Source organism: Salvelinus alpinus, chromosome 18 (assembly GCF_045679555.1).
Source record: "Salvelinus alpinus chromosome 18, SLU_Salpinus.1, whole genome shotgun sequence".
Taxonomy (NCBI): Eukaryota; Metazoa; Chordata; class Actinopteri; order Salmoniformes; family Salmonidae; genus Salvelinus; species Salvelinus alpinus.
In genome coordinates, this window is record NC_092103.1 from 37363049 (window position 1) to 37383569 (window position 20521).

The window sequence follows — 20521 nt, forward strand, 5'->3', positions numbered from 1 at the left end:
CACAAGTGTTTGGGGTAGTTTCTGAACTGTTTTGACACTGTTGTGGGGGTAAAATATCTAATTCAGGCTGATGGGGAAAGAATTGTTACTGTCTGGAGAGCCTTCTACTGATCATCAGATTTTCAAGGTCATCCATTCTTGTTCTGTAGTCACAACAGCCAGTCAGTTGATCACCATAACTGTTAAGTCAAGTCTTTTTTTTATAAATCTATGATTGACTGATGGATGGGTCATTCATATTCAATGGAACCACTGACTGTCTACTCACAGAAATGCATTCTGTATATTCCAAATACTTCAAATAAAACATGCCCTTCCCCTGCTTGGCAGGCAAGAATTCTACCACAAATGCTTGAGAAATAAATAATATAAACTGTCCCAGACAGTGTGCCCCTGTTGACATTCTTGCACCAGGTCAGACCTAGCCTGCGTGGCACTCCTTGTCACCCATTTGTAATACCAAACAAGTTATTGCTTTCACCAATCAAATCACCGATTACTTCGAGGGAAGAAGGAAGGGTGCATTGTAAAAGTATTCCAACGGCCAAAATGACGACGCCGGACCAATGAGAGGGGAATGCGCATGGTGCTTAGAAAAAAAACGGATTGGTTCCATCGTCGAAGTGTTTCCAAGGAAGCAGCGATAAACGGAAGTAAATCCATCTCTAAACATGGCTGTTTGTGTTGAATAGATACAATTAAGTTCACTGAAGTGTAAAGCCGTACGGGGATATTATTAATGTGCTACTAGCTACACAGGTACGTCTATGAGGCACAGTAATCATGTTCACTGATGAAACTTTGGATGCCTTGGGCGTTGAGTCGCTGTGGAGGAAATCGCAACAGTTTGCACAGGAATCGGTATGTTCTGTTGACAACCTAGTTAGCTAGCATCAGAGTTTTGCTATGGCATGCTATCTGATTTTTTGTTTAGCTAACTATTTCGTGTACGTTTACTTACCTGGCCATATATGACAAGGCTATGGACCCTGAAAAGATCAGACACATGAATACTACCAGTGTCTAATATTGCTGAAGCTCCTGAATCTGAGAATCAATGCCTTCTTTTAGCTAGCCAAAATAGTTAGCTAGTTAGCGATGATGGTCTGGAGCAACAGTCGGCACATCCTGATCAGTGTTGGTGGTGGGCTGACCACGTGCATTGTCCAACGTGTCATTTTCAGCATTGTTGTGAAGCCCAACACATTTCTGAACATATTAGTAGGTAGTTGAATAATGACATGGTACACAAAAATGGGTTTCTCATCAACAGTTGGTGGAATTACTGACTCACTTGGGTCAACTGCAGTCAGAAACATTTTTGAAATGCAAAATTTCTTCTTGACAATCATCAAGCCAGTTATGGGCATGTTTTAACATTTTATATAGGCCTAATATAATCCTAGCAGGCTATGTCTGTTGGTTTTTCAGAGAGGTTGTCAAACCCGGCCCGTACACACAGCTGAGGCTGAAATACAGCCCCTGCTTAATGCAGATAATGGCACCCAGACGGATCCACAAGACCACCTCATATACCAACTCCCCCTTAAAGGTGAGCTCCGACCAGAGTCTCCCGGGCTGAGGGACTTCCTGCATCGAGTGGAGGACATGGTTATCAAGGAGTTGGCCAGCAACGCCAAGAGTCATGCGTTTGATGGGTTCGACGTGATTTGGGAGGATCAGAACGAGACGGTGAGAATAGTATAAGTAACACACTAACAAAATGTGCAATATCTCAGTGTGCATTACTTCCATGTAAAAAAAATAAAACTATTTTATTTAGTAAATATTATCTTAACTCTTTATTAAAACTGCATTGTTGGTTAACTGCTTGTAAGTAAGCATTTCATGGTAAGGTCTACACCTGTTCTATTCGGCGCATATGACAAATTTGATTTGATATTGGACAATTTTTTTTGTGCATTTCCCCCTGTTGAATTTTCAATTCTAAAATGTGTTTATGTATAGGTTTCATGCATACATTGTCTCCAGCACCCCAGTGCCCAGGAGAAGGGTCTTCAAGTTACCAGCATATCCTGGAGTTGCACAGGTTCAGTAATCGCCTGCGCCTTCGGTCGGTATGTTCAAACTTCACATTCATCACATTCATGTTTGCCAACATTGTAGTTTTGTAGCCAGAACTTGAGGTGAACAGTGATCTATCTGTCTCAGTGTTGATGATGGAGACTGGAGCACAGAGAAGTCCTGTGTGTGCACTTGGAACCTGGACCGCAGAGGCCTGAACCCCAAGCGACCAGACATGGTCATAGATGTGGCCAGGCCAGTCATGTCTCTGTCCTTCCACCCCTCTCAACCCTCTCTCATAGCTGGTATGCACTTCCATATTGCTTTTGCCAGTGGTTTGATCACCAACTGATCTTAGTACATAAATACAACGGTCCTGTGTAGCTCACTCCTTACTTCTCTCACCATCTACCCAACGCCACAGGGGGTCTTTACAGTGGAGAGGTAGTGGTCTGGGACACAAACAGGACACAGGACCTAATTTTGGCGCAAACAGGAATGTCGACTGACACTCACCGGGAGCCAGTCTACCAGGTATAGATACCACATGCTGTCTCCTATGGCACTAAAATACACCTTTATTCAGGAGGACACATGTTAACTGATGGTAAATGCTTTACCTAGTATTGGTTATTCTCATGGTGTAATTTGTACACAGTCCCTATGTACTGTAGGTCCCTTGTATATTACTAATAAACCACATGAATATCACATAGTGGTGAGAGTCTTTATGGGATGACGACAGTAAGATTTTTGATAGCAGGGTTGTGTTCATTAGGTACCTGACAGGGGATTGAAACTGAAGGACAACCTGGACTTGTCCAATAAGAAACACACATTTTCAGTTGCAAGTCGTAATAAACAGGACACAGGTCTGAACAAGTGTGTTTTCAGGTAGCCTGGGTCCCTGGACCAAGGCGAGGGGAGATGGTGGTGCTGAGTGCTGGTTCTGGGGGCAGGGTGCTGCTGTGGACAGTGGACTCAGACGAGGGGAGGCTGGTGCTCAGTGCCGGCTTTGCCCTCATCAGACAGCAGGTGCCTCACAACAGTGCACTGAGCAAGGTGAGACTCGGGATACAGGGGCCAACGTGGTGATTTACAGACCGTGAAAATGTGATTTAATAGATGAAATATGATTGTGTTATTTACAAAATTGTCTGAAACAGACATTTATCTATAGACATTTTCTTAAACCTTCAAAAATTACTCTCCTTCTGATGTTGTTCTTGTAATGGTACCTGCCTGCTACAGAACAGAGGGAGCAGCAATGTGGGGGTCACCTCCCTGGCCCTGTCCCCCTGGGACTTGGACACATTCCTGGTGGGCTCCGAAAGCGGCCTGGTCCTTAAGTGCTCTTTCTCAGCCCAGACGCTGGCGGCGGCACCTCCCGATGGAGAGAGTGTGACTCTGCGTGCCCCAGCCCAGTTCTCCTTCAGCCACCGAGGAGGCCCTGTCCACTCCTTGCACTGCTCCCCTTTCCACAGGTGAGAAGATCAATTGCATACTTCTCACATCCCTTTGGATGAGAAAGCCAGAGGTCCCTAACCTCTGACCTCCAATGGGTTTTGAGAAGGAGATGACACAAGGAGTGCAAATGAGATTTTCCCCATGGTTCAGGTCAGGCCTGAAGGTGGTTTTAGTGAGAAATTAACCAGACTAAATGCTTGAGACTATGGTTTAAGATTTACAAAAATAAGAGAATTGAACTGAACATTTCTTTACTCGGAACTCTGAATTTGTCATTATACTGTGTTTTGATGCCAAAACCCAGGAATGAACCAGTGCTATTCATGTTTACCTGTTTGTTAAACAGTTTGCCCTGTTCCTATAGTACATTTGGAAGCGTGTAGCTAACTCGCATCTCGTAATAAGTTTTTAACTCTACAGCTGTAAAATGCTTTATAGTAACATTCTGTCAATGAATCAAAGTTATGATCTAGTTGTCTCCCATTTCATGTCTAAGGAACCTGTTTGTCAGTGTGGGGACCGACGGCCTGGCCCATCTTCACTCTCTGCTGCAGCCCGATCCGCTGCTCTCGCTGCGGGTGTCCGACTCGTATGTGTTCGGGGTACGCTGGTCACCAACAAGGCCCCTCCTCTTTGCTGCAGCCACAGGACAAGGTATGCTCCATTTCAGCTCATTCTCAATTGGTTCACAGAACTTTGCTATAAATGGTGTGACTTGAGCCACAGTTAATATATTGAAAATCATTAAGGGCGCCCCCCATTCAGACTTATGATAATTCCGAAACAATCCCTAACCGCTAAAAACAATGGCACATCTTGATGTAAAGTTAACTCACCAGTTCATCAATTAACCTTTTAGTTTTTCACTAAACAGCCAAGTTTAAAATCCCATAACCTTCTCTCTTCCCAGGTCTGGTGCAGATATTTGATCTGGGCAGGAAGTCCCTGAGACCAGCAGCCACCCTAGACCAGCTGACTGGTGGCCAACCAGTCTACTGCCTGGAGTTCAACCCCAGACGGAAAGACCTCCTAGCGGTGGGCAACGCCGACGGCTCCGTCAACATCTGGCACCTAAGCACGGAGCTGACGGAACAGGGGCCCCGAGAGACTGCCAAGCTGGAGCAACTAGCTAATGAGGTGGCAGAGTGAGTCGAGGCAGGAAGGAGAGGGCCAATGAAATTACAGAATAACAGGGTCGTCTCCGTGCAAGGTTGCTGGCACATCTGTGGATGTATATAGGTAGAAGAACGTGGGTTTTTGTGCCATATTATTTTAGATGGATTTGTTATCTTTTGTGATGGTGAAACATCAAATATTACTGAACTGGTTATTAAGACTAATTATTTTTTTTGTACTGAAAACATGTAATAAAGGCACAGAGAACACATTTCCAGTTCTAACCAGTAGCGTTTATTAAACCACACCGCAGTCCTTATTGTGATGTTACAGCATACCATATCTATAGGTTCTTAAATCCAGCGAAAGCACTAAAACATTCAAATGCAAACAGATCCACTAGGCTATTGACAGTGAAGCACAAAGAGTGAGATATATATAGCTATGGAGTATTCTAGTGTCAGAATCATGCAGTTTCAGCCGTGTTTTTGTATGTATGCGTGACAAACGCATCCCGATTGGTCACTGGATCAGTTGACGAAAAGCGAGCGGGTGAATTCGACAAAGTCGAAGGCCGAAGGCATTTCCCGGCCCTTGCTGTCTAGGTAGGGCTTCATGTGCGAGATGCAGTAGTCTGCCTGTTCCTTGGACAGATTCTGAATGAAGAGGAGAAGAGATGGTCAGGTATGAGGATTTTTAACCTTTTAAGTTTTGCTAAGTTATTTAAGAGACATTTATAAATGCGCAACTTATGGCTGAAGCTCATACTCAAATGCTGGTTCTATTTAATACTCATTTCTATAAGCACTGTGACAGAGCCAGAAAGTGATGGAGGTAAGACCGGACTGTAAGTACCTGGTAGAGCTCCTCCTTGGTAACGTAGGGCTTCGCATCGACGCTGAGGGCTCGGAAGGCGCTCTCAATCTCCTCGCTGGACTTGACGTTCTCTGTCTCGCGGCTGATCATGAAGGCCATGTACTCCTGCAAGGACACGTTGCCATCCCTGGAAAATACACAATTAAATCAGTTACCCATAAAGCAAAAAACCCAAGAATAGAAAATGAGGCAACAAGACACACCCATTCTGAATAAAATCACATTCTTGTGAATGTTGGCTTTGCTCAAACTACTGATCGAAAACCCCAAGTAGAGATGAGTGAGAAGAGCTGGGGTTGCTGACCTGTTGGGGTCGACCGTGTCGAGGATGGACTCAAACTCTGGGTCTGGCTCTCCCTCCTCCACCATGGGCAGGTCGTAACCCAGCGAGCGCAGACACGACTTGAACTCCTGGTGGTTCAGACGGCCAGACTTCTCTTTGTCAAAGTGCCTGGGAGCAAAGATAACATGGTTGAGATTATTGGGAGTTTCTTTACTTTAAGCAACTACTTGGTATGACTAGAAGGTATGGTGAAAATGGCCACCACTCACTTGAACACCGTGTTAAAATGGCCGCCACTCACTTCAACATTGTTAAAATGGCCGCCACTCACTTGAACACCGTGTTAAAATGGCCGCCACTCACTTGAACACCGTGTTAAAATGGCCGCCACGCACTTGAACATCGTTAAAATGGCCGCCACTCACTTGAACGCCGTGTTAAAATGGCTGCCACTCACTTGAACATCGTGTTAAAATAAAATGGCCGCCACTCACTTGAACATCATGCTGAACTCCTTCAGGGCATCCTCTGTCACTCCAGTGGTGTTCCTATGGTGGAAGAGAGATTTGACAAGATTAGGAAATATGTTCACTGCTTGTGAGGTACTGTATGTGTGTGTCTCTCTGACCTGGCCTGGATCTGCTGCTCCAGGTTGTGCTGCATCCTCATGCCCAGTTGGTCTAGCTGGTCCCACTGCTGGGCCAGGCCCACCGTGCTGTGTTCTGTGTACTTGTTGTCCAGGATCAGAGCCTCCTCCATGGCCGCGCCAAGGTCCTCAATCTTCTTCAGCTGGCTACGCATTGCCCGGATCTCCTGGTGCTTGCGCTACAGACAGAGTGGCACACAGAAGGGTGAGGGTATGCAATTACAAAAGTAGTCAATACAGCTGAAATATAATTGGTACTTGCTGTGTATATCAAATCAAATGTTATGTCACATGCGCCGAATACAACAGGTGTAGACCTTAGAGTGAAATGCTTGCTTACAAGCCCTTAACCAACAATGCAGTTAAGAAAATACATTAAAAAAAGAAATAAGAATAACAAATAATTAAAGAGCAGCAGTAAATAACAATAGCGGGGCTATATACAGGGGGAGCGGTACAGAGTCAATGTCAATGTGCGGGGGCACCGGTGTCGAGGTAATATGTACATTTAGGTAGAGTTATTAAAGTGACTATGCATAGATAACAGAGTAGCAGCAGTGTCGTGGGGGGGCAATGCAAATAGTCTGTGTAGCCATTTGATTAGCTGTTCGGGAGTCTTATGGCTTGGGGGTAGAAGCTATAGGAGCCTATTGGACCTAGACTTGACGCTCTGGTACTGCTTGCCGTGTGGTAGCAGAGAGAACAGTCTATGACTAGGGTGGCTGGAGTATTTGACAATTTTTAGGGCCGTTCTCTGACACCGCCTGGTATAAAGGTCCTGGATGGCAGAAAGCTTGGCTCCGGTGATGTACTGGGCCGTACGCACTACCCTCTGTAGTGACTTGCGGTCAGAGGCCGAGCAGTTGCCATACCAGGCAGTGATGCAACCAGTCAGGATGCTCTCGATGGTGCAGCTGTAGAACCTTTTGAGGACTCATGCCAAATCTTTCCAGTCTCCTGAGGGGGAATAGGTTTTGTTGTGCCCTCTTCATGACTGTCTTGGTGTGCTTGGACCATGTTAGTTTGTTGATGTGGACGCCAAGGAACTTGAAGCTCTCAACCTGCTCCACTACAGCCCCGTTGATGAGAATGGGGTCATGCTCGGTCCTCCTTTTCCTGTAGTCCACAATCATCTCTTTTGTCTTGATCACGTTGAGGGAGGTTGTTGTCCTTGCACCACACGGTCAGGTCTCTGACGACCTCCCTATAGGCTGTCTCATCATTGTCTGATCAGGCCTACCACTGTTGTGTCATCAGCAAACTTGTTGGAGTTGTGCCTGGCCGTGCAGTCAAGAGTGAACAGGGAGTACAGGAGGGGGCTGAGCACGCACCCGAGGGGCCCCTGTGTTGGGGATCAGTGTGGTGGATGTGTTGTTACCTACCCTTACCACCTGGGGGCAGCCCGTCAGGAAGTCCAGGATCCAGTTGCAGAGGGAGGTATTTAGTCCCAGGGTCCTCAGCTTAATGATGAGCTTTGAAGGCACTATGGTGTTGAACGCTGATCTGTAGTCAATGAACCGCATTCTCATGTAGGTGTTCCTTTTGTCCAGGTGTGAAAGAGCAGTGTGGAGTGCAATAGAGATTGCATCATCTGTGGATCTGTTGGTGCGGTATACAAATTGGAGTGGGTCTAGGGTTTCTGGGATAATGGTGTTGATGTGAGCCATGACCAGCCTTTCAAAGCATTTCATGGCTACAGACGTGCTACGGGTCGGTAGTCATTTAGACAGGTTACCTTAGTGTTCTTGGGCACAGGGACTATGGTGGTCTGCTTGAAACATGTTGGCATTACAGACTCGGCCAGGGAGAGGTTGAAAATGTTAGTGAAGACACTTGCCAGTTGGTCAGCGCATGCTCGGAGTACACATCCTGGTAATCCGTCTGGCTCTGCGGCCTTGTGAATATTGACCTGTGTATTTTATTCCTCCTGATATTATTTTAAATTCTGCATTATTTGGAAGGGCTCGTAAAGAAACCATTTCACCGTAAAGTTTACACCCGTTGTATTCGTTGCATGTGACAAATACATTTATTTGATTTGAAATGGCCCCCCATACGTTTCAAATGTTTATTTTAACCCTAAACTGGCACACCTGATTGTATTAGTCAACTAATCACTAAGCCTTTGACTAACTCAATCAGGTGTGCTAGTTTAGGCTTAAAACAAAAATGCAAAACAACAGGTGGGGCCTGAGGAGAGGGTTGTGAAACCCTGGTCTATAGCATAAATGATGAGGGATTCTTTCTTACCTTGGTTGCCTCAAGTTGTGATTCCAAGGTTCCGGACTCTTCTACCATGCAGGACCTAGATGCATACACACAAGTGTCAGGGGAGAGGATCTTGACAGGATGATCAAATATTGGGATAGACAACATGCCACAGCCATCAAGATCAGGTGATACAGTCAGTCACACCAGCACACAGTCTCAGAGTCTGCACCCACACCCATTTACTTGTAGGAACCCTTAGATCCAACCCCATTCCTACCTTGAAATTCATTTTCATTTTGATAAGATCCATTTCATATATTTGAATATACTAGAGGTGTGTCAAGAGATTCTAAACAAATCTTGAAATGTACTAATTGAAACCAACCAATGATTTTTGTAAAGAAGCAAAGTAAAGATTTTTCTGAAACCTCAATATTTTTGGGAAAATTTCAGAGAACATTTGGTGAATTAAAAAAGGGGAAACAGAAGTACAAACACACACACAAAAAAAACTTTACATCACTCAAAATGTTCAGAGCAACCCCCCCCCACTGCATGCCAAAGAAGTCAACTCATAGCCATGGTAACCTATACCATGCAAGGTTAGGGCTACTGTGTACAGGGCAGGAAACTGCATTTAACCCCGAATCAGTTGTGAATTAGTTTCAACCAAAAAATATAGATATTTCAACACATTTTGCAGTGTCCACCCCTAAATTTGGTGAAAGAAATATCCCCAAAAGATGAAAGTGAAGACTTTTCACTCCTTTAAAACAGTGCTCAATGTTGCCAGAAAAAAAGAGTATCCAGACCAATCATGAGGTTGATCTTAGTTTCAGGAAGCTACATTGGGGTGACGTTAGTAGAGATGTAACTGAGCAAACCGATCTCAAATGGTGGCTTTTAGAAGTGTATGAAAACACGCAACCCAGAGGGCGTGATGGAAGTAATGAAGGGTGAAGGAAAGGCGAGTGAGGGATATATGGAATGGAAAACCATGAGAAAAAGGAAAAGACCTTCCGGAAAGATCATCGCCGACTTCATATTGAATGACACGGACAACCCGTCGATAAGCTATGCTATTTAGAAAAGGAGGGAGGGAAGGATGAAAATAAAGTAAATACCAACAGAAAGAGGGAAATTAGAGACAGACAAAAGGGAAATTATACAACAAAAACTGTCAAAAGGGGGTAAAAAAGCTTACAGAAACTCAGTAATAATACACAATACAACTTGGATTCCCTTGAACATAGTGATCCCTGGTCCAGTTTTACCTTTACTTGACAGATACCTACCTACCTGGTGGTTCTATGTTAACCAACATATATCATGCAACATCTTGCCACCAACCTGACAACAAACCTCTTTGGTCCAAAACAATGTCACTCCAATCAACCCTCATTGATTTGACCCCATTCACACAGTCAGACACACAAACACAGTAGGGCAGTATCACAACATTTCTATGAAAATAAAGAAAAGACGAAGCAGACTAAACTCTTTGGTCCCATAACCTGCTGTATGTAAAATGTGTGCTATATCTTGGAAAATAAATAAATGTGACTCTGAATAACAAACATAATGATGCTTGTTTCCAACATTAGGGATGTTTTCCTAAAATTAAATCTGCTTCGTGTTTTCTTCCCTTGCCATGATACTAATGAGTATTGCGATACTAGTATCGTCCCAGCCCCAACTGAGAGATAGTAAAATGTGATATTAACCCATCCAGAAGATATGTCCTGATTAGCAAAGTTATCCAAGCATCAGCGAGGTAGCAGCAAGAGAGAGGGAGAGGAAAGGGTGGGGGGGTGGGACGGGAAAAGAGAGAGAAAGAGACAACAGTTAGAAACACTAGGCAGGGACAAAATGGTCACTCCATCATCCTCCCCTAAACAAACATATACAGACACAGAAATAGTGGGAGCACAGGAGCATCTGCAGTATGATCCCGTTTTCATTTCTAAACGTTCACAGACCACTTGTGCGGTAGTGTAAAAGTTGTATCAGTGGTCCCCCACCCACCTCCCAAAATCTACAGAACATATGATACACTAAGCATGCGTTGCCTGGGGCCAATTCAGTGAGGAGCAACATTCAGAGCATTGCAGATATAAATGCAAGGTGTAGAATAGAGAAACTGTAAAGAATCATGTCAGTTTCATATAACAAACATTTATCTGCAACATTTCACGTTGCGCTCCGATGAATAGCAGCTTCCTGTTCTCTATGGCTGAGAACATTGTGGCAGAGAGAGACAGGAGGCAGATTTCTGAGCAGCAGGCACTTTTAAATTCCAGGTAGCTCCATTGATTTCTCATTGTTGTAAGATAATCTAAAGAATGATGCAAGCAACATTTAAAGACATCTCAATGCTATTCATGCAGGTGACATTATTCAATGAACTTAAACTACATTCTTTAAACAGCCACAAGGCCTTGGAAACATCCCCATTCTATTCCTAGAAATAGTATTAGATTCCTATCTATTAAATTGCCAAAAGGAATGTTGATTAAGGGAGTTCTGTGAGTGCACTGTCTTCCTAGCACAACAGATCCAGGCCCTACCTGGTCTCCTGCAGCCACTGGTGGAATGCATTGGCGTGCTGCGCAAACTCCTGCCGCAGCTTGTCATTCTCCTCCTGCCTCCTCTGCTCCTTCTGCAGCTCCAGCTCTCGTTCCTATACAGACAGAAAGGGATGGAGATGGATGAAGTGCTTCCCAGACATGATGCAGATCAAGACATCGGCCCCCAGAGGCCCTCATTGGTTCTGGACATAAGTAGAGCATTACAGTGGGGAATAGGACAACATGAGATGTGCATGTCCTCCTCACCAAGCCTGCTCCTCAGATACGTTAGTGCTGTATAGCCAATTCATATGGTCGTTGTCATGCCAATTGGTTGGTGATACAGCACAAACAAATCTGGGACCATGCTACCTCCCCCCTCATCTCCCTTCTAACCTTGATGATCTTCTGCAGGTTCCTCCAGGTCTCTTCCAGGGCCTCCATAGTGAACCAGGTGTAGGGGTTGGACACCACCTGGTAGCTCTTGATCTGCCGGTCCAGCTCGGCCAGCTGGTTGAAGTCGGCCTGCGCCGAGCTCAGCGATGAGCGGAAGGCCTCGTGGGCGTCGCGCAGCGCCCGGATCTCCTCCAGCGAGTTGCAGCGCACCGGATCTGTCAAGTCCTCCTCAGCGTTCTCAAACCAGCTGTTGAAGGCCGACGCCTTCTTGGCAAAGGTCAGGAACAGGTCTTCCACCTGGAGACAGAAGCAAGATGGAATCGATGGAGGTAAGAGGTCCACATCCACTAAGGTTTTTGACTTCGTAGGTGAAGGATAGTCTGATATTCCTGTTCAAAATATGAACATTAACAACGATGATATCTATGAATAGTAGTCATGATATCCTCATCGTAAGCTAAATGACAATTATCCGTCATCATAGTCTTTACATACCTTCCTGAAGTGCTCCTGGGCCTCCAGCAGTTTCTTCTTGCGTGCCTGTGAGTTGTCGAGAAGCTGGTTCCAGCGCTTCATGAGGGCAGCGTGGCGCGCCTCGATGGCCTTGGACTGGACGTGCTTGGCCGCCAGCAGCTGGTCCTTGAGGGCCGTGATGTTGGTTATACCCTCCTGCTGGAAGGCCTGCAGCCCTGCGTCAAACGTCTCCTGTGGACCCGAAGGGGGAACATGAGGCATAGGAGAACGTGTCTAGCTTTCTTGCACAAAATGGCTGCCGTAGCATCATTAATTTGGGAGCTACATATTGCTACACAGTACCTGCTTAGTGAGCAAGGTCTGCACAGATGAGAGATCTCGTCCGTAGTCATCAGTCTTCAGGCTGTTCTCCTTCTCACCTGAACAAACAACCAGATAGTATAAATTCAGTGCTACACTTAAAAATTAAACAATGCTCTCATCTTTCTGGGAACACACGCAAAAATCATATTGCAACACCAAAGAATGTTGAAGCCTCATCCCCTAAACCTTCCCCCTTCTCAGGTCTCAAACCGTACCGATCCAGGACTCCACCACGTCAGCCTTCCAGTTGAACTGCAAGAAGGCAGAGTTCTCATCCAGCTTCGCTTTTCTCATTGCAGCAGCCCTCTCCAGCTCAGACACCTTGCCCCGCAGGGACGCCATCTTGGCTGAGATGCTGTCCACGTGGTGGTTGTTCTAATGGAGGGATGGACACAGGCAAAATATGCATTTAACTGTATGGGTGAATTGACAACAGCCAAGGTAAGTGGAAAATCATTGTAAAAGTTGGTATTTTTTGTGTGTGAACTATTGCTTAAACACTAATTCAGCTGGTACCGTATGAAGAGACGGAAAGGCTATTCATTTGATATACGACAACAGTATTGTCAGTGTTTACCTTCTTAATGAGCTCGTCTCCGTTGGAACACACGTCATTCACTCTGTCCCTGTGCACGGAGAAGTCAGTCTCAAACGCCTCATGCTTCTTCAACAGGCCCTGCACAGCAGCCAGGGTATCCCCGTAGTCTTCACTTCCCACCAGGTTCAGCTTCTCGTTAATCCAGGCTTCCTCCTCTTCAACATTCGCAACAAACTGCTGGTACTCCAGCGACTCCTCCAGCCTCTGTCCCCTGATCACACACACAGAGGCACACACAGATTAACACTCAACATCAATAAATGTTTAAGATGATAATGGCGTTTCATTGCAAAGCAGGCCTGGGAATATGTGTGTGTGTGTGTGTGTGTGTGTGTGTGTGTGTGTGTGTGTCAGAATGTATACGCGTGTCTGTGTTCCAAGTCTAACCTGGCTGCAGCCAGGTCCTTCAGCTCCATCCAGTGCTCCTCAAACTGGGCCAGCCTCTGCTCAATCTCATCCTGGCCGATGGTGTTGTCATCAGACAGCTTCTTTCCTGTGTCCTGCACAGACTGGATGGCCGGCTCATGGGCCCCCAACTCAGCCTCCAGCCTCTTGTGTTTCTTCCTCAGATTCTGCACTCCTGTCAAATCACGTCCATAGTCCTCCGAACTCACTAGCAATTTCTTTTCTCTGGATAGAGAACAGAGAGTGAAAGAGAGAGTGTTAGTAATCACAATGTCTCAACATCAAAAAACCCTCAGATGTTGACTTGCATCCATTCCTCCACAACTCCAGGGTGCGTTCTTACTTGATCCAAGACTCCTCGTCGTCCAGGTCCCTGAAGAACTGGTGCAGGCGGTGCGACTCGTTGAGCTTTGCACGGCGGCCAGTGGCCATGCTCTTGATCTTGGCAAAGCGTCCATTGACGGCGTCGCGCTTGTCCTTAACTTGGGTGGGGTCGAAGGCCGTGCTTGCCGTCAGGCTGTCAGCCTGGCCGTTCAGGTCCTTCAGACGATCCTGTGGACGGACAGAAAGATGTTCAAACCAAAGCACTAGACTGAACTCAGTGGATGGCTTTGTACAAAAACATGCTTCATAAACTTGGAAGTTGTTCAACAGAGGACACTTGGTTTGGTTGCCATCGAAAGCTTTCAGTCCGAGGCAGCGTCACCTTTCAGCCAGTCTGCATATATAGGTGTGTAATCTGACAGATCCTTTAGTACATCAAGGCCCCCAGCTGAGCCCAGCATCAATCCCGGTTTGACAGAGATACGGGGACGTTGAATACATTACCTCATGAGCAGAGATGTCGGCTTCCAGAAGCTGGTGTTTCTTCAGCAGGTTGTTGACTGAGGCAAGGTCTTTGCCATAATCCTCAGAGGCAAGAAGGGCCTCGACCTACACAGAGAAAACAACAATTATTTTTTCCAAATCTAATCTCAGCCTCTTCTTTTGTTTTTCTACAGCACAGGTAGGCTAATGGGTTAACAAGTCAAATCCATTTAAATAAGAACTAAATAGCCTGACACAATCTCAGATCCAGAGGTGATGTTTGCTTTTTGGGTGTCTGTCTAGTACTTAATCTGTGCAGGTCTCAGATAAATCCTATTGAACATCAAGGTTTTCAGTACAGAATACACAATATCAGCATCTTTAACTTTGAGAATTGTGTGGTGGATGGAGATTTGAACTTAAGTGAAAGTAGTCTCATATTGACATCTAGAAAATATGTTTATTTTTTTCATTATTTTACCTCAGAGAGCCAGAAGTCAAAGTCCTTGATGCCAGTGTTGAAGTTCTGCTGCTTGTTGGCTTCTTTCAGCTTCTGGCTCTTCTCTGCCGACTTGTTCACCAGGAACTGCCACTGCTCGTCCAGAGCACCCAGACGCGACTGGTGAAACACACACCCAGGTTAGATACCCAGCTTTAGAACAATAGATGTTGAATGAGGCAAGAATCGGTTCACGTAGCTTGAATGCCATAGGAACAGTTAACATTCTGTCTGCAATGTTATCACCATATTTTTCTCAAAGGCTTTCATCCTTGAAGTGGCATTGTAGAAGTACATTTAAACTCAGTTTTTCAAAATTACTGACATTTAATCCTAGTTAAGATTCTCTGTCTTAGGTCAGTTAGGATCACCACTATTTTAAGAATGTGAAATGTCAGAATAATAGTAGAGAGAATGATTTATTTCAGCTTTTATTTCTTTCATCACATTCCCAGTGGGAAGTTTACATACTCTCAATTCGTATTTGGTAGCATTGCCTTTAAATTGTCAACTTGGGTCAAACATTTCAGGTAGCCTTCCACAAGCTTCCCACAATAAGTTGGGTGAAATTTGGCCCATTCCTCCTGACAGAGCTGGTGTAACTGAGTCAGGTTTGTAGGCTTCCTTGCTCTCACACGCTTTATCAGTTCTGCCCACAAATTTTATATAGGATTGAGGTCATGGCTTTGTGATGGTCACTCCAATACCTTGACTTTGTCATTAAACCATTTTGCCACAACTTTGGAAGTATGCTTGGGGTCATTGTCCATTTGGAAGACCCATTTGCGACCAAGCTTTAACTTCCTGACTAATGTCTTGATATGTTGCTTCAATATATCCACATAATTTTCCATCCTCATGATGCCATCTATTTTATGAAGTGCACCAGTCCCTCCTGCAGAAAAGCACCCTCACAACATGATGCTGCCACCCCCGTGCTTCATGGGATGGTGTTCTTCGGCTTGCAAGCATCACCCTTTTTCTTCCAAACATAATAATGGTTATTATGGCCAAACAGTTCTATTTTTGTTTCATCAGACCAGAGGACATTTCTCCAAAAAGTACGATCTTTGTCCCCATGTGCAGTTGCAAACCGTAGTCTGGCTTTTTTATAGCGGTTTTGGAGCAGTGGCTTCTTCCTTGCTGAGTGGATTCTCAGGTTGTCGTAGTAAGACTAATTTTACTGTGGATATAGATACTTTTGTACCGGTTTCCTCCAGCATCTTCACAAGGTCCTTTGCTGTTGTTCTGGGATTGATTTGCACTTTTCGCACCAAAGTACGTTCATCTCTAGGAGACACAACGCGTCTCCTTCCTGAGCGGTATGACGGCTGCGTGGTCCCATGCTGTTTATACTTGCGTATTATTGTTTGTACAGATGAAGGTGGTACCTTCAGGCGTTTGGAAATTGCTCCCATTGCTCCCAACCAGACTTGTGGAGGTCTACAACTTTTCTTCTGAGGTCTTGACTGATTTCTTTTTATTTTCCCATGATGTCAAGGAAAGTAGGCCTTGAACTACATCCACAGGTACATCTCCAATTGACTAAAATGATGTCAATTAGCCTATCAGAAGCTTCTAAAGCCATGACATCATTTTCTGGAATTTTCCAAGCTGTTTAAAGGCACAGTCAACTTAGTGTATGTAAACTTCTGACCCACTGGAATTGTGATACAGTTAATTATAAGTGAAGTAATCTGTCTGTAAACAATTGTTGGAAAAATTACTTGTGTCATGCACACAGTAGGTGTCCTATCCGACTTGCCAAAACTATAGTTTGTTAACAAGACATTTGTGGAGTGGTTGAAAAATGAGTTTTAATGACTCCAACCTAAGTGTATGTAAACTTCCAACTTCAACTGTATGTAAATATTTTTTGTGTATGTATTGTAACAAGTATTAAGTGTATGTATAATAACAAGTATGATTAAAGACAGAGTGTGTGTACCTGAACCGCATCCTCACTGCCGGAGCAGGCCCCTCTATGGATGAGGGCGTTGCCAGTGTCGATAACCCCACGGATGCGGTCTGCGTTGGCATGCAACTCCGCCTCGAAGGCCTGGTGCTTCTGGTGCTTACTCTGAGCTCAGGCAGGGGAAGGGGAGAGAGAGCAGGAGTGAGAACTATGGGAGGCAGTGGGTTGGTGGTGGATGGGTGACATCTCCCTTAGATTGTGTGAAAACACAATCCGGTAGGCTACTTAGAAATAATGTGTTGGTAAGGGTTGATGTACAATTTGAAAATAAGGAGGCTGAGTACATATATTACGTATACGTATATATATTAGAATGGCACTTTTATAAGTGGCAGTCATTTTTCATGCATGTTTGTGTTTGGACAGTAAATGTCTCCTAACTTGGTGCTATTGTTGATGGATATATACACACATAAATACACTAAGTCTACATCCAGGAGATGACTGCAGGACAAAATCCACACAGAAGGTGAGGTCATAAAAAAAGATGATGAGGTCACAAATGTGAAATTCAGACACCACCAAATGAGGACAGACAATGTGTCGGACTGACTTCTACAAGACAAGACACACCAAGGTGACAAACACAAAATGGAGTTGGAACAGACCCACAACGGGGCCACAACAAATTTTACTTTTCAAGAGTACCTAGAAGAGGTCAGGGTCTTTTCAAAACTCGTTCCACAATGTTTTTACACACCGAGAGAGAGCAAACAATAAAAACCTTATGCGAGGTGTCTGAGCTAGGGCTGTGGCGATCATGGAATTGTCAGCCGGTGATTGTCAAGCAAATAACTGGTCGGTCTCACGGTAATTGACCATTGTTAATTAAACACATTTAGCATCTCCTGGCTTCCACACATAGCCTACAAGCCATTTTTTAAAAGTAAAAAAAATCCATGTAATATAGCCTATACCTTCACAATAAATCCATTATTTATTTTAGACAGGTCTAAAGAAGCATGATATGAAGAAAATGTGGTCTGTCAGAATAAAAGAATAGCATACTCTGAGTTGTCCTTATGTTAGAACCTGTGTCTATGCCAAATGGCTGCGGGCTATACTAGTTAATTTAGCAGACAAGATTAACTTATAATTGCATGGCATTATTTAATAGTATGAAGAATACAATTGAACAATGCTGAATAAAATATAAATATTTTCTTCAAACGATTTGAGGGAGTGCGCATATGAGGCTATTCTGTGTTGAGGTCAACAAAGAAATAGGTACTCCTATATGCTTAATTTAGAGTTATTAATGTAACTTTAGTTGTTCTACAAACGTTGGGCTATAATGTTTTGATTTTTAATACATTGTAAGGCGATTGTAAGGCGACTAATGATGATTTGAAAAAAGTTGCTTGAAAGGCATGAGCCCTGCAATGCGCACCTCGTAGTAGGCTATAAGCGTGAATGTTCCATTAATGGAAAACACCATTATCAAAAGTGACCGCAAATGCAATTATGCATGTATTGCTTTTATTATAAAAGGTGCATTTTAATGGTGAAAATTATTTTCCCCAAACTTGAAACTCCCGCGCTGCATATGTATGCCAGTTAGGCTCTACACCCCTTGTAAAGTGGATTAATGTGCTTAATTTTAAAGAAGTTATTTGGCCACTTTAGTTGTGATACAAACCTTATTAAAACATATAGGCCTATGGGCTAGGCTACATGAGGTGTACGACTATGATTAGAAAAAGGCATTGTTTCTTACGCTGGGCATCATTCACAAGTGATAATATATAATTAACAAGTGATTGTCTGATTGGTGACAATATTAGCTTTTTCTTGATTTAATCTTGTCTTTACATATAGTAAATAATATATGAGACATTGGACCATTATCGTGCACCTGTATGGAAACAGGGCAGCGGGAAAAAGACATGTCATCTATGCACTTAAATAGCAAATGGAGGACACTTTTCCCTGTGGTTTATTTTCATGCCAGACAGGTAGGCTATACTCCTGTTGTAAATATAAGCAATGTGCTTAATATTAGGAAAGTTGAGAAATAAATATGGTAGGCCTAGCCTATAGAAAGCTGATGGGATCCTCCTTTTTTTAGTAGACTGTTTTCTCACGCAATTGCATAGCCTATAGAAATGTTACACAACATGAGCTCAAAGTGTTTGATTAGATTTTCGATAACATTTGCATTGATGTCAGAGTGATTAGAGGGACAATAGAGTGCTGAGTACCAGGCAGTTAGCAAGTTTGGTAGGCTACTAATGACCATCAGCAGAATCAGAGCTTGGAGAAGCCTTATTACTGTGACTAAACGGTCATGTGGAATTTGACCGCAACAGTCCTTGTCTGAGCTATCCTTGATGTTTGATAGATCTTTGGCAATACTTATTTTACGGCTAAAGTATGGTTTTTGTTCACAACCATGGCTCGCTAGCATACATATCTCTATGATTGTCTCTACATTAGGTACAATAAGGCAAGGCACAACAATTCTAAGCTGGAGGTCTCCTCTCTCTCAGGTCAATGTATTTGATACACTACAGATTTGCTAAATTCAAATTTACATTGCAGTTTTGATAGATGGAAGCCGCTTTTCTTTTTTTTTACACTAAACGTTTTATGAAATTATATATCAAGTTTCTGTTATATTAAGATCAGAACATGTTTAGACATTTCTCAAGATTTATAGGAATATTTAAACAAAAGCAACAATATGTGGAGCGTGTTTGAAGATGACCATACCTCAAACAAGAAAAAAAAGAAAGAAAACCACAAAATATGGAAGCCACGACCAGCAACTACACAAAGTGACATTTGCTAAAATGATAACAGAACTACAGTCATGTACAAACATGTGCGTTGATGGCAGAAGATGGGGGGGGGGATGAACACATGAATGAAACCCATACAAAAAAAGAAGCAGGCACTCGCGAGTGCGGAGGAACATGGAAAATAGACAGATGGGATGGCGTTCTACATCAAACAAGGCAACAGACGTGGACATATAACAGGAAACCTACTTTGGATGTTAGTTTAGCTGACACTATTCAACTTACCAGCAGCTTCGACAGCTATAAACAAGACAATAAAACAGAGGAGAGATTCAGTCCCATATAGACACAACACATGGGGTTGGTTCAGTAGTCACAGGAGTAGAAGTAGTAGTCATTGTTAACAAGGAGCAACAAGACATTAAACTGCAGTATTAAAATCACTGGCAAGTTAGATGTCATTCGACGTATATTAACAAACCCTCACACAAAATTGGTTAACCATCTATTGAAACAAAAATACAATGAATTAAGTCATTTGATCGTGATCTATTGAACAGGTCAAAGTGTTTCATCCGACAAGAAAGTCTTGACAGGCTAGGTAAAAATTAACCCTAACCACTGCCAGAGGGTCAGATATGTGTTATCCTACTAATGGGTATGGGGCAGTAGGGTAAACTGACCTTAAATATATGGATAGGGGCAGCCCATTGAGATGGTTAGAGGGCGTACTTCCCATGTTAAAAGTCTTCCATGGAGCTGCCCATGCTTATCATTGCCTTTTTTGGCATTTGTGCCCTCTATGTGGCAGCATGCTCAAACCTTTAAGGGTGGAGCCCTGAGTTGCTGCTAGCCAATCTTGTACCTGGATGTTGGTGGGGTCCTTATAGGACTCATCTGTAGCTGTCTGCAGCTTCTCGCTGATCCAGGCCTCTATCTCGTCCACGTCGCGGCTGAACTGCTGCAGCGTCTGGGACTCGCCCAGCTTGGAGCGCTTCTCAATCATCTGAGCCTTCAGACGGCGCCACCTACAGGCCGGGAGGACAAACACTTAAGACTGGAGCAACAACGA

The 20521-nt window shown here is 44.0% G+C and overlaps 2 protein-coding genes across 13 annotated transcripts in view; one reads left to right on the plus strand and one right to left on the minus strand.

Annotated features, from left to right (window-relative positions):
* The first annotated feature begins 395 nt into the window (after window positions 1-395).
* Window positions 396-4879, plus strand: dync2i2 (dynein 2 intermediate chain 2). 6 transcript variants are annotated; one of them, XM_071351202.1, is made up of 9 exons: window positions 396-861; window positions 1432-1692; window positions 1969-2078; window positions 2173-2330; window positions 2450-2559; window positions 2920-3087; window positions 3277-3509; window positions 3989-4146; window positions 4403-4879. In XM_071351202.1, the coding sequence occupies exons 1-9, from the start codon at window positions 784-786 to the stop codon at window positions 4639-4641; spliced, it is 1515 nt and encodes a 504-aa protein (XP_071207303.1). In that variant the 5' UTR covers window positions 396-783; the 3' UTR covers window positions 4642-4879. The 6 variants fall into 6 exon arrangements, with proteins under 6 accessions (XP_071207303.1, XP_071207302.1, XP_071207308.1 ...); XM_071351201.1 differs by having other exon boundaries at window positions 469-861; window positions 1410-1692; XM_071351207.1 differs by having other exon boundaries at window positions 480-759; window positions 1553-1692.
* Window positions 4880-20521, minus strand: part of sptan1 (spectrin alpha, non-erythrocytic 1) — a 49057-nt gene continuing 33415 nt past the window's right edge. For 4 of the 7 annotated variants that reach the window (XM_071351197.1, XM_071351198.1, XM_071351194.1 and 1 more), the window contains 20 exons: window positions 20315-20477; window positions 19735-19749; window positions 16682-16813; window positions 14716-14853; window positions 14256-14360; window positions 13771-13979; window positions 13410-13652; window positions 13002-13233; window positions 12640-12799; window positions 12404-12480; window positions 12083-12292; window positions 11588-11884; window positions 11192-11304; window positions 10349-10366; window positions 8664-8718; window positions 6396-6592; window positions 6262-6315; window positions 5789-5935; window positions 5464-5611; window positions 4880-5264 (listed from right to left, as the gene is read on the minus strand). In XM_071351197.1, the coding sequence (XP_071207298.1) occupies window positions 5139-5264; window positions 5464-5611; window positions 5789-5935; window positions 6262-6315; window positions 6396-6592; window positions 8664-8718; window positions 10349-10366; window positions 11192-11304; window positions 11588-11884; window positions 12083-12292; window positions 12404-12480; window positions 12640-12799; window positions 13002-13233; window positions 13410-13652; window positions 13771-13979; window positions 14256-14360; window positions 14716-14853; window positions 16682-16813; window positions 19735-19749; window positions 20315-20477 (2839 nt within the window). In that variant the 3' untranslated portion in view covers window positions 4880-5138. The remainder of the gene's footprint in view (window positions 5265-5463; window positions 5612-5788; window positions 5936-6261; window positions 6316-6395; window positions 6593-8663; window positions 8719-10348; window positions 10367-11191; window positions 11305-11587; window positions 11885-12082; window positions 12293-12403; window positions 12481-12639; window positions 12800-13001; window positions 13234-13409; window positions 13653-13770; window positions 13980-14255; window positions 14361-14715; window positions 14854-16681; window positions 16814-19734; window positions 19750-20314; window positions 20478-20521) is intronic. The other 3 variants (XM_071351200.1, XM_071351195.1, XM_071351196.1) reach the window with 2 other exon arrangements.

Excerpts from the sequence above, each read along its gene's own strand:
- dync2i2 (XM_071351201.1), top strand. The coding sequence starts at position 794 with ATGAAACTTTGGATGCCTTGGGCGTTGAGTCGCTGTGGAGGAAATCGC. Across the intron at positions 862-1,409 it reads AACAGTTTGCACAGGAATCG|GCTATGTCTGTTGGTTTTTC; the intron begins GTATGTTCTGTT and ends TAATCCTAGCAG. Across the intron at positions 2,560-2,919 it reads ACCGGGAGCCAGTCTACCAG|GTAGCCTGGGTCCCTGGACC; the intron begins GTATAGATACCA and ends GTGTGTTTTCAG.